General features: G+C 52.2%; 4 protein-coding genes across 4 annotated transcripts; 1 reads left to right on the top strand and 3 right to left on the bottom strand.

Annotated features, from left to right (window-relative positions):
• Positions 1 to 490: 490 nt before the first annotated feature.
• Positions 491 to 1,048, bottom strand: RCC_04243 (related to regulator of ribosome biogenesis; the record flags this gene model as incomplete). The annotated part of the gene is made up of 1 exon (XM_023769521.1): positions 491 to 1,048. One exon carries the CDS (start codon positions 1,046 to 1,048, stop codon positions 491 to 493), a length of 558 nt encoding a protein of 185 aa, XP_023625289.1.
• Positions 1,049 to 2,143: 1,095 nt separating this feature from the next.
• Positions 2,144 to 3,004, top strand: RCC_04244 (uncharacterized protein; the record flags this gene model as incomplete). The annotated part of the gene is made up of 1 exon (XM_023769522.1): positions 2,144 to 3,004. The coding sequence occupies one exon, from the start codon at positions 2,144 to 2,146 to the stop codon at positions 3,002 to 3,004; it is 861 nt and encodes a 286-aa protein (XP_023625290.1).
• A 633-nt stretch (positions 3,005 to 3,637) lies between these two features.
• RCC_04245 (uncharacterized protein) lies at positions 3,638 to 4,771 on the bottom strand (the record flags this gene model as incomplete). Its single annotated transcript, XM_023769523.1, has 1 exon — positions 3,638 to 4,771. One exon carries the CDS (start codon positions 4,769 to 4,771, stop codon positions 3,638 to 3,640), a length of 1,134 nt encoding a protein of 377 aa, XP_023625291.1.
• Positions 4,772 to 7,367: 2,596 nt separating this feature from the next.
• Positions 7,368 to 10,178, bottom strand: RCC_04246 (related to phosphatidate cytidylyltransferase; the record flags this gene model as incomplete). The annotated part of the gene is made up of 1 exon (XM_023769524.1): positions 7,368 to 10,178. The coding sequence occupies one exon, from the start codon at positions 10,176 to 10,178 to the stop codon at positions 7,368 to 7,370; it is 2,811 nt and encodes a 936-aa protein (XP_023625292.1).
• Positions 10,179 to 11,549: the final 1,371 nt, after the last annotated feature.

Below are 11,549 nucleotides of genomic sequence, written 5' to 3' on the forward strand. Positions count from 1 at the left end.
TCTAGAGGACTCCGTGGGTCTTGACAACCTCCGATGCAAAGAGATGTCGTGCAATCCCGGGTATTGCTCCACCACACCAATAAAGAACGATAGTAATGGCTGCGGTACATATACTTGCTCATCGCATGAACCTACCACTCATGTATTTCGACCACAGATGTCGAACTGTTCGGATCTATATCTGTATCATGAATTGACCGCCCATGACCAACAGTATGAGATTCATCTTGCAGATCTCCTGTCCAGAGTATTGCCTGTCGCGCCTATTTCTACAATATCGAACCCATTCTCTTCGAACAGATTCAGCAATCGACGACGACTTGAGCCTCAAGCACAGCTCTAGATGACCATAGAGACTCCTTTGCAAAGTCGTACATGTGCTCGGAGCTGGCCGTGACCACCACTTCTCAATAGTCTTTCAGGCCCTGGAACTGGCATCGTTGGTCATCGAAAGGCAAGAGTTGTCTACCACCTTGTCCAAATTACCGTTTCACTTCCCCTTCCGTGACTTCATCTTCTTTTCTCTCCGCTCCGGTCCACCACGCACCTCTCTGGGGTTGCCCTTCCTAGACTTCAATCCCTTACCACCAGCATCCTCCTTCTCGGGCTTTTCCTCCTCCACCTCGACCAACCACTCCTTCCCATCGTCCTTGCCCTTGTATCCATACTTCGGCTTCCACTCTCCGGTCGCCTCATCGTAGGCCATCTTTCCATCCCGCTGCTTCGGTCGGATGCCCTTCTTCTCCGCAAACTTGTCCCATTTGGACTTCTCCTTCTCCTTCGGCACAGGCTTCTCCCGCGGCAAGTGGTAAGAAGGTCCGGGAAGTGTGATTTGCAGTGCACCGTCTTCTGTATTACGAGTGATGGGGCATGTTGTGAGGAGCTGATTGATCAAAGCTTGTGCGCAATCGCGTGCTACCGATGTGAGTGCTGCTTCTTTCTCTTCCGATGTGGCCGATTTGAGTGATGGGAGAGGGTTTGGGTCTGTGCAGAGCATGTGACCTAGGTCAAACGTGTAAGGCTGTGCCTTTTCCATGTTGATTTCCATGGTTAATTGTCTGGAGAGCGTGACGTTTGGTGATGTCCTGAGGTGATTGGTGGTCTTGCGCCTGCCTCTGCCTTGTCGAAAAAAGTTGTCGGATCTCGGAGCGGTGATCGGCACTCCGCGAACCTTAATCGACAAACTTTAAATCGACCCCACTCCGTCCTTCGCTCCGTCCTTCGCTCGCTTTGCTGTGACAATAATGGCGGTGGCGACAGTGGCGGTGGTGACAGTGAGGGTGGGGGCAAATTCCCTCGAGTACAGACAGGGAGTACAGGTCGCTATCTGCAGACACAGCTGTCTCACTCTGAGGCAACGGAAGCTGACCGCCCGATGTCCAGCGCTCTGAGGGAGCCGTCTTTCGCTCGCACAATTGGAGCCTCAACATGACTGCGTACGACTGCGGTTAAAGCTATCTCAGGCAGACTCCGAGGGAGATCATGGGGATGAAGACCATGTGACCCTTCACGGGATGCTGTTCTGAGCATCAAGACATCATGATGTTCCGCGGAAGCCAAGAACTCGATACCCTTGACGCTTCCCGTTTTGGAGATACCTATCAGCGAGTCTTGGCGCTCCTCCAATCTTATGCTCATACTTCATTCGCATTGAATCATGATCCTGAGTAGGCAATCGACCTCCCACCGTAGTTTCCCATTGTCGCGGCGAATTTGGGCTTCAAGTGAATCTGGATCTAAGCGAGAGAAACGCTCACGGCTTTTCTCCAAGTCGATTCCACGCGAGCCGAATATCGTGCAGATTTGATCCGGAAAATCGTCCAAGTCCTACCGCTTCATATCACCGCTAGAGCAGCGCCGGTCAGAATCTACTTGCCTGTTCCCAGGTTCGGCTATGAATTGCACATCTCGCGCCAGACGATCCGCAACAGACTCATGATGAGGCGAAGCTAGATGTGGGTAATGTGCAGCCGTCGTATCTTGCCCTAGGCCGAAGTGTCACCGTTGCAGGGGGTATCGTGTCAACCCGGCTAGGTTGACAGGGGTTGGCTGAAATCTCTCTCTTCGATGCTCACTCCATGTCGTGAGAAGCTATCTATCACAGACTATCAGGAGGTCTCACATCAAGCTCGCTTTCGCCAAAATGACAGACTTTGATTCGCCCTCGCAATTCTTTGATATCGAAGGCGGTCCTCGGATTCACTATACCCAGAACGGAAACCCTGCCGGACCTTTACTCATCTGCCTCCACGGTCTAGGTGGCTCATTAGCGACCTTTGTACCTCTGCTGCCACATCTTCCCAGCGATAAATACAACATTGTCTCAGTTGACTTTGAAGGCTTCGGCAAGACTGCCCTTGTGAGCGAACAGCTATCAGTGCAGAACTATGTTGAAGACTTGGCGTTATTCGTCACACATCTCCAGAGCTCTTCCCCGACCGGAGCAGCATGCAGCGAGAGTCCTATCATCATCATTGGACACAGTCTTGGATCAATTGTCGCGTTGCATTACACAGCCCAGTATCCTTGCAAGGTTTCTGGTCTCGGTCTCCTAGGAGTAGGGAGATCAGCGTCGCATATAGCGGTAGCCAAGCAACGAATGTTGAGGCTCGCAGAGAGAGTGAAGGATGAGGGAATTGAGAGCGCCGCAACGCTAGCAATGTCTACAAACTTTGCCGCTGGGGAAGATAACGAAGACGGCAGACGAGAATTTGTACGGCGTGAGGTTTTGGCAAGCGACCCAAAGGCATATGCGATGGTGTGCGAGACGACTGTCAGTCTGGAGCATGTTGATCCGGATTTTGCACGCATAAAGTGCCCGGTGGTTTTCATTTCGGGTCAAGGAGATGTAATCAGTCCTCCGGGCAAAGCGCGCGAAATCAGCTATCTTCTCAGTGGCAAGACGGTGGTCGAGGTCGTTCGAGGAGGGCATCAGCCGATCTTGAGTGATTTGCATGGAACAGCAGATGCCTTAGCAGAGTTATTTCGAATGGTCAAAACCTAGCAGCTAGGCTTGGAGGCACGAAGGTCAAATCCAGCGTCATTATGAGCGCAATGAGGGGAGAAGATAGAATGGGCACCTCTTATGATCCCCGGAAGCGGAAGATTGCACAATTAGATCAAGCGTTTTGTCCGAGGAGTTGTGTTTACTTGGCCATTAGAACATCGTTTACCAAGAGTCAAGCCGACTCCAATGCACACGCGGCCTACTCACCCCTCATATATGTTTTTGATCGACGATCACTGCAGACAAGGAGGAAGTATTCGCTCTGTTTGTGTGATAGCGACAGTTAGGGTCGGGATAAAACTTATACATAGCACATCTAGCCTCTTGCCAGCAGATATGTTCCGGTACTTTGTGTGGCGGCTCTGGTAGCATACAGGATGGTGTCAATGGCCTTTTGGACGTTGAGTGCAGTTCAGAACGCCTCAAGTATGCCAACCGACAAACAAACTCGGACCAGCAAATAGCTTCAAGAAAGGTTGGACGTGAGGTCGAATTAATTTCGAATCATTGACTATCATTGACTATCGAAGCCAGAAAAGGTGAACGAACATATCTAACTGTGCTGTACAATGTTCCAGCTAGATTCATGGAATTGGACAAGCGTGACCAAGAGAACGGAAAGGAAAAGCCCTATTCAACACAACTCCGCAACCGTGAATCAATTTCTTGCATCGTCATCATCAACCGACTTCGCACATGTGCCTCCATGGAAGCAAACATCAAGCTCGCCTCGGTCATCYCTTGGGAGCAGTAAGAGCCGCGGAAACTCGCAAGAATGTTACTCAGGCCATGCAGTTGACCCTGCACAACTTGATGTTTTAGAATCCAGCCATATTTATCGTGTCCGCCCATTGTTGATGACGCATCGGATACGAGTTCCTTGGCTGTGTTGATGCCAGCGGTGTATGGATCTTGGACGGAGACCACTGCTTGAGACCAAGCTAGGAGCTTGGAAGCTATGCTCACGATCATCATGGGCATTGTGAAATCTTTCGCACAGATGTAGGCCATGACGGTGTTCAGGTTCTGCAAAGCGAGAGCTGTGGCGTCCAGAACTTCATCGGTAGTTGGTCGTCGATCGCCTTCAAAGGTGGTGGCCATTGGTAGGTTGTAGAGGGCAGTGAGCGTACTTGTTGCCAGTCTGATGCACTCTTCTGTGTCGGATACGCGTTTCACTGGGTTGGCGTGAAAGCGGGCCAGTTCTTCGAATTCACCTCCCATCTCTGTTATAGGGGATGCAAATTGTAGTCTGTTGTGAGACTCCAGAATGGCTGGATGTGGTGAAGTTGACTTGAAATCGGCGAAAAGATCACTCCCATGATTGTAGTCCAAAAGCCAGTCTGAGTTTGGAGGTGAGAGTGATTGCGATGACGAGCTACATGCGTGGTTGTTGAAGTCGCCAAGTGCAAAGCAGCTTGGACCAGTGCTTGGGGTCAAGACTGGCGTGGGATATGGGGATGTAGCGTTGCTCCATGCCTGATTGGGAGGGTCAAACACGAAGTTGCTGTTCATGTGTGGACTTGGGCGAGGTAGCACAGGAGCAGCTGCTTTCTGGCTGAGCTTCTTGCTGGATCGCGGAGGCTTTCCTGCCCTTAGAGATTTGCTGTAGTGGCAGTCTCTCCCAAGAGCTAGACATCTTTGACAAGATGGTCGTTCTTGTGTGCACTTTGTCTTCGTGGAGGAGCAGTGATCGCAGGCTGCACGGTATTTGACATGCGCCGCCGCCATCTTGGGTGGTGAGCCCAGACGAGTTGCCGTGGACATGATATTGGGCGTTGTGATCGGTGTTGATCGATCGAGGCGGTATAATCGAGAAATCCCGAAATTTGAGAAGATGGAGAGGTTTAGACTGGAATTGACCGCGGATCGTTTGATTGATATTGGATCGAAGAGACGAGGAACGGCGGCGCCATTTTGAAGCCCGAGGATAGTATGGTATACCGGTGCACGACCCTCTCAACCCCACGGCGAGGTTCGGTATTGCAACGACGCCACGCCACAATGTCGGATGTTTTTGATCAAGGAACAGGATCTATGACCATCGAGACGGTGCGCCAATGGAGGACTGACAATCGCCATTGAGCCGCAGCCGCTAGGCTCAACTAACCCAATTTACGCCAGGTGTAGAGAACTGCACAGACGGTGAAGATGAAATGACGATGCGAGGGCCTCTGCTCACATGAGCAGGTGGTCTTGATATCAGGCCACCGCGCCACGGCCGATGTGGATGCCCCGTTTGCGTAATTCTGCAGGCTTTGAGTTCGACCCTTATAGACTTCTTCTACTTGTTCCAGAAGCGGACCTGCAGCCTTGCAGGTCTTCTTTCCATGTAGATCTATAATTCAGCTACCTTTGAAGTTGATCGCTTTGGATCTGCGGAGCTTCTGTTCAGTTTACGGGCTTGTGGTAAGTGCGGAGGAATGATCTGCCGTCCTTCGTRCGCCGCTCGGTTTACTGATTGACCAGGACAGAACGGCGCCGAAGCACGGCTAATTTCGCACGTTTGAGGTCCACCGTCCCACCCTTACAGCCCTAGACTAAAACAACCGTGGTTGATTTGGGGCGCCGAGAATACCATCCCGGTCCCTACTTTCAAGGATCTGTCGGAGTCAGCTTTGAACTGCGGCAGCTCAGCGAATCGCGCCATTCGCATCGCCTGGCCAGAACCCTTTTTGGGTTCTTGGTCGCCAACGAAACCTTCTGAGCGGATAGCGTGGCGTAGTAGAGTTCGATGCCCAGGGAAACTACACTAACCACAGCATCGTCCTCACCCCGAGCTTGATTGCTTCCATGTCAAACGATGTGAATATCTCCCCACGAAACGTGGGCGAACGGCGGCGGATGAGGACGGATCTTCCACGCCGTCCATTGCCCCACAACTGCCCAGCACGGACGACGCACACGTAACGCTTGCGCTGCGAAGATCACTGCCGGCGTTTTTCTAGTATCTCTGGAGACTAGTCTCACCGATGCCGAGATGCTTAAGGCTTCGTGAGATTGCGAGGACGGAATAGGCTGGGCAGAAAAGTAGCGTGGGGCGGTCCGCCTCGGACAGCCTAAGCTTGCAGGAACAGTCATCATGAGAGACTACGAGAGGGTTTCGGGGCCAGTACACATGAGCAGAGATCAAAATTCGCCCTTAATCTATCTGTCAGGCATAGCAGCACCGTTAGTGCACCGCTTCAAGATGGTGATTAGCTGGTAGTCACCTCACAATGTTGACCTCTATCTGTACACATACCTGCATTGTGAAATGTGTGGGYATAAAATGATCCCCGAGACTGAAACACGAGGACCCTGCTCTCGGATAATAATGCACAACCAGATCCTCACAGCGTTAGCGTGGATATACGATGACTGGGGTGAGGCCGATTCGGGGTTCGGTCCCGTTGTTGACCGGCCGGCTTCTGGTCATACATGAATGAAGCAGACGATGCTGCGCCATTCGGGTTGGCCTCACGATCGAAAAAGAAATTCAAACTCCTGGTCAGAAGCATCCCAGGCGATGTTGAAAGTCCGAGTGAAACGTGAATCGAGTTTTGGGAGGTTGTGGAGAAAGCGCGATGTTGGAACAAGGTTCACAGATCGGCGTAGAACGGCGTTGAACGGCGGCCCGGAAAAGCCAGTCGGTCACACCGCCACGCCACATGCGACCATATGCGTCCATAGGTAGTCAGCACTAAGCAATCGTGAATGCATGGTGTAGGGTATTGCGCAGAAAGTAAGCGCTTGCCCTGTGGCCGCTCAGGTGCTGYACGTGGTGCTACCCGACATCTTCACGGAGCCCACTGCGAAACAACCCCGAGCGATAGCGAGGAAGTTATGGCACGAGCTTTCGAGATTGAAGACAATACACACTGTCTTTGCAGATCGGAGTCGCAAACTCTCAGGCCAGACAGCAAGCGACAGGGCTGTAGATCCAGTCGCGGTACTTGGAGGTACGAGGAGAAGTACGTCAGAATGCTGCTCTCTAGCACGGAAATGCTCCGATCCGATAAGACGATGTAGACGGCATAGACACCGGCGAGACTACAGTTGTCTACTGATGGGGGACATCTGGTCGGCCAGGGGTGCTGGATCGCGTGGGATGCGTTTTTGACCGGTGCTCTGCGGATCATGGATTGTCGTCTTAAATCGGCCAACATAGACGTCGATCCCTACGCCCATCAACTAGCAGTACATTCCCGCTAGTTGCCTCCGTGGACATAAAGTCCCCATGGATGAAGATGCTTCTTCAGCTGTTGTACGGCGTTACCCAAGCTAATGTATCGGACGATCAAAGACAGTTTTCTGGTGTCGGTCTCCAAGAGTATCGTATCGGTCCCTGGAGCTCTCATTGTTGGTCGTGAAGCTCTCATTCTCATATTCTCAACCCCTTGACCAAGAGCCAGAGCGCCACAGGCACGACAACATTGTCGTTTGCTCCGGTGAGCACGGCCTCCATGAAACTCGCTCCACAAGCACAAATCACAGCCTTGAGCAGCGCAGATCCCCAATTCCTCAGGAATGCCCCAGATTCACCAAGTAGGTCTTCGTGAAAACTCCCGCTGGCTATATTCCAGCCCGAGGGATGATCGTTCCAACCACCAAACGATTGCCACGCTCTCGCACCCATCAAACCGAAAGTGACGGCTGCAGCGAAGGCCGCGCTGCCCTCGAGACTTTTTCCGCCGACCCAGATCCATTTCCGTCGTCCATAGCGTCGGCCTATGAGGCTTGCAGCCGCATCTCCCATGCCTACGCACACAACGCCAGCAATCATAGCAACTTCCCGGCGGTTGTGTAGTAGTTCCCAGTCAACCCAAGGCATGCCGCCCTCCCGGGGAATGGACGCCAGAGAGAACCAAAGCGGTACCGCGCATCCTATGAGCAAGAAGATATGGCTTACGACGACAGGTCCTCGGAGGTCCCGTCCGTCGACATAAGGTGCCACAAACCGGCCGATGGCGTTTCCTAGAGGCGGGACCTGTCCAGCACGGATAACTTCGAGGAGAAGGAAAACCGCCAACACAAGCGAGAGTGCCAATGCGCAGTAGCACGGATCAACGAAGGTGGCGGGCAGCAGCATAGCGACCATGACTCCATGGAAGACTTTCCGGCGTGTATCCACTTCGACATATGCTGTAAGGCTGAAGACCGCCAAGAGACCGACAAGTAAGACCGCTGCCCAGTAGACGATGAGAAGAAGTCGAACGTTAGCAGGTCCAGGGTCAAGGCTGATCAAGTCCATATGAAGTGGTGTGCTTAGTGGAGTGTTTTTCCAGCTCCAAGCCGCGTTCGGTAGGGGTATCCATGATTGCATCTTCAAAGTGCAAATGGATGTGCGGACCAACGGAATCTGTCCTATCATGTACCCCACCGCCCAGCCGATCGGCTCCTGTCCGTGCAGAGCTTTCTTCGAGACGTACTCTTTCACGGGAGCAAGTATGACTACGAGTATGAATAGATAAACAATTCCGGCATACAGCCATTTGCGTCGCTGCGCTTGTTCGGGGGTTAGCTGCAGGCACCAGAGCAAGTTTGACGATCTTGGCTTCCTGCGATCGCTAGGTGATCTGTGAGCCGTCTTGTAGTCGCGCGCGGGCATTGTATTACTTCTGGGTCGTCCCGGATAGCTGTGCTTTGGAWCTGTGAAGATTTTTGTCACGCTGCGGCGCGGCTCGAGAGCGGAGGTTGGCCCGCCTGGGCTGAACGCTGGAAATACCAGCCCAGCTGTGTTGAGTGTTGTCGTATCGCGACTTCTCAAGCCGTTGCGCGACTTCTTCGCTGAAATAGCGCTCGAACTGTCATCATAGTCGTCATCATCTGCATCACTGATTGTGCTGAATGCAGTTGTCGCGCGTTGTATGTTCATCAAGTCCGACACAGCGTCTACMAAAGACTTTCTTTCCTCGGCAGTGTGACCAGGCCGCCTCAACTTCCATTTCGGCACCCGTGCAAGAGTCACATTCCAATTCAAGATCGGGGCGCAAGTGACCAAAAGAGACACGCCGCCGATCCAAAGGCACGCTTTAAGAATGTAAATCTGCGGAGAAGATGCCAGCAGCAGCAGGTTTATCAATGAAACAGAAAGCAAATGCAGTTCCGTCACCAAAAGACTGGTAGTCGTGAGGTATTGCAAAGGCTGTAGCAGTGCGTGGTGCAGCGGATATAGCGACACCAGCGTCTCGGGAGACAATCCATCCGGTACTTTGAGGAGATATGGCAATGCTGGGCTCATCTTGGATGGCCATGCCGTGTTTTGAGAAACAATGAGAGGGAGTATGGACACGAACCAGTGCACTGCGTTGACTCCTCCGAGTCGGCTCGAACGCGGAAACAGTCTTTGTGGCAGCGATGCCAGCCCGAGGATCAGATTCGGCATGATGACAGCCGGATTCGCTGGCGCCACTGAGAGAGCAACCAGCATGGGTAGTAGAGGTGGATACAATACCGTAGCTGGATCAAATGATGCCGGTACGCGAAAGCGTTGCCATAGCTTGTGGTGCCGGGCTTGTGTGTCCACGATTGACAGCTTGAAAGGGTAGGCCAGAATGAGAGCGATGACTAGAATGACTTGGGTCAACAGTTCCCGCCACCAGTTCCACGCCGTCCATAGCACTCCATCGCCGCAAAGTACGCAAAGCAAGATGAAGCCCATGAGCGCAACTTCTGAGATGCGCCGAATGAATTCAGCAAATCGTCTCTTCCGCAACTTCTCGTGCTCTGCCTGTTTCTCTTCCTGCACCTCTTCCGTGGCTCCTGGCTGGCCTATGGTAGACTGTCGTCGTAAGAAGTAGCCATTAACACGCCTCTCCTCCTCGTCCAGCTGGGATGGTGTGAGGAGGGCATCTTCGTCCTTTTCACCTGTCTTTAGCCCTTTGCGCAATCGGACTGTGCTTGGTGGTAGAGCCTTCACAAAGGTCGGTCTCTCGTCGTCTGCTTCGGTCCCGCTCTCACTGCCTGCTGATGACACCTGCCCGCTCCGCCGCTCCCATTTTCGGCTTACGTGGCCAGATGACTCTTGCTGCCGAGATGTATGGAGTTCGCCGTTGTATCCTCCATCTTGCTTTACCTGCTCTCCGTCGTGAAAATATGGTCTCGGAGTTCGCACGAAGTGCCGACGGTGCTCAGCTTGGTCGATCTCCAACACAAGTTCGTGATCCGAGTCATGGCGCTGTTCCCGTGACATGATCAGAAGCGCGCATGGTATGGGAAAAACAGTGATCGGACCGGCAGATCATGCTTCGTGTGTACCAAGCAAAAGTGGAAGATGGTGTTGCTGCGTATGCTTTTACGTACGCGTTCATGGCTGCCGCGAAGCTCAAGGGTCCACTGCTGCCCGGGCCTCCCGCACGCGACGCGATGATATGAAGAGCACGACCTCGACAAAGACATTCACCAAGACATGGGCATTGAGAAGACAACCACAAATTTCGACACTTCATCAGATCAGATTGCATATCATGGCTTCCTTATAGACCTGACTCCCCGCGAGACCGCTCATTTTCATGCATTTCCCTATCTACTCCCAGCACATAGCAATACTAACATAATTTAATCAGTATAGCTTTGTCCCTTCGGTACTGGTCCAGCCGAGGCAAAGTGTGGCGGAGTCTCTTTTGTGGAAGAAATTCAGTCCCGTTATCTCGCTAGCGTTTCCAGATTGCCTTTGGGAGCGTCGTTCTCGTCTAGGTCATGCATTTCTCAGTATGCTTGCAGTGATAGTTGAGTCCTGGGAGCAAGTTGGAGAGCCATGAGAGGCTCTAGGAACCGAAAGCGTTAGATGAGTGCCTTGTAAGAAGTTGGGACAGCGACTTGTATAGAATTGGAAGGGACGGTCACCTAGCCCAGGTCCGGGTCCCTTTCGAGGATACCTACTTGGACTTACCAACCTAGAGAGGCAGCACCTTGGGTATTAAGTAGAAGTTGGAAGCMCAAGACACCTATCTAAGCAACAGCGAGCCTTCCGCCAAAGTGAATTCTTGAAAACTTCCTCCAGTGCCAAGGCGCAGGGTCAACGATTTGAGGAATCATCAAGAAGAGCAGAGGCCGAGACTGTGAGGTTGACCGAGGACGTCTTGTGTGAATGAATGATCCTCATATCAACAGCTTCACTAGTGTAGAAGTGAGGTGCCTGTACTAGGAACATTGGAAAGCTTCCTCATCGGCTGCAAGCCATTTGCTCAAGCGTCATGTAACTCATATATGAAACTAGTTGCTTTTCCAGGCTTCAACCGAATTGGAGGCAGATTCAACGGGCCTTTGAGCTTGGAGGCAGTCCCAAACGTCCACCTCTCAATTCTCAAACCCTCTTTGATACCCATGCGATACGACCGGCCATGGATGAGCTTATTCAAGGCAAGGAGATTGTACCACCACTCCTGCAGAACTTTTAATTCGTGAAGTTCATAGGAAATTCTTTCAGGTATCTCAGGCTCGAATGCTTTCCAAGTTGTTTTACAAGACCACCCTATCCGTTCATCGAGTTTGAAGTTCGTTGGTAGTGCCATACCAGGGACCTTTGAGAGCTGTGTAAGATCCAGTTCACAGCCTGTCTCTA

Source organism: Ramularia collo-cygni (assembly GCF_900074925.1).
Source record: "Ramularia collo-cygni strain URUG2 genome assembly, contig: RCC_scaffold05, whole genome shotgun sequence".
Classification (NCBI taxonomy): Eukaryota; Fungi; Ascomycota; class Dothideomycetes; order Mycosphaerellales; family Mycosphaerellaceae; genus Ramularia; species Ramularia collo-cygni.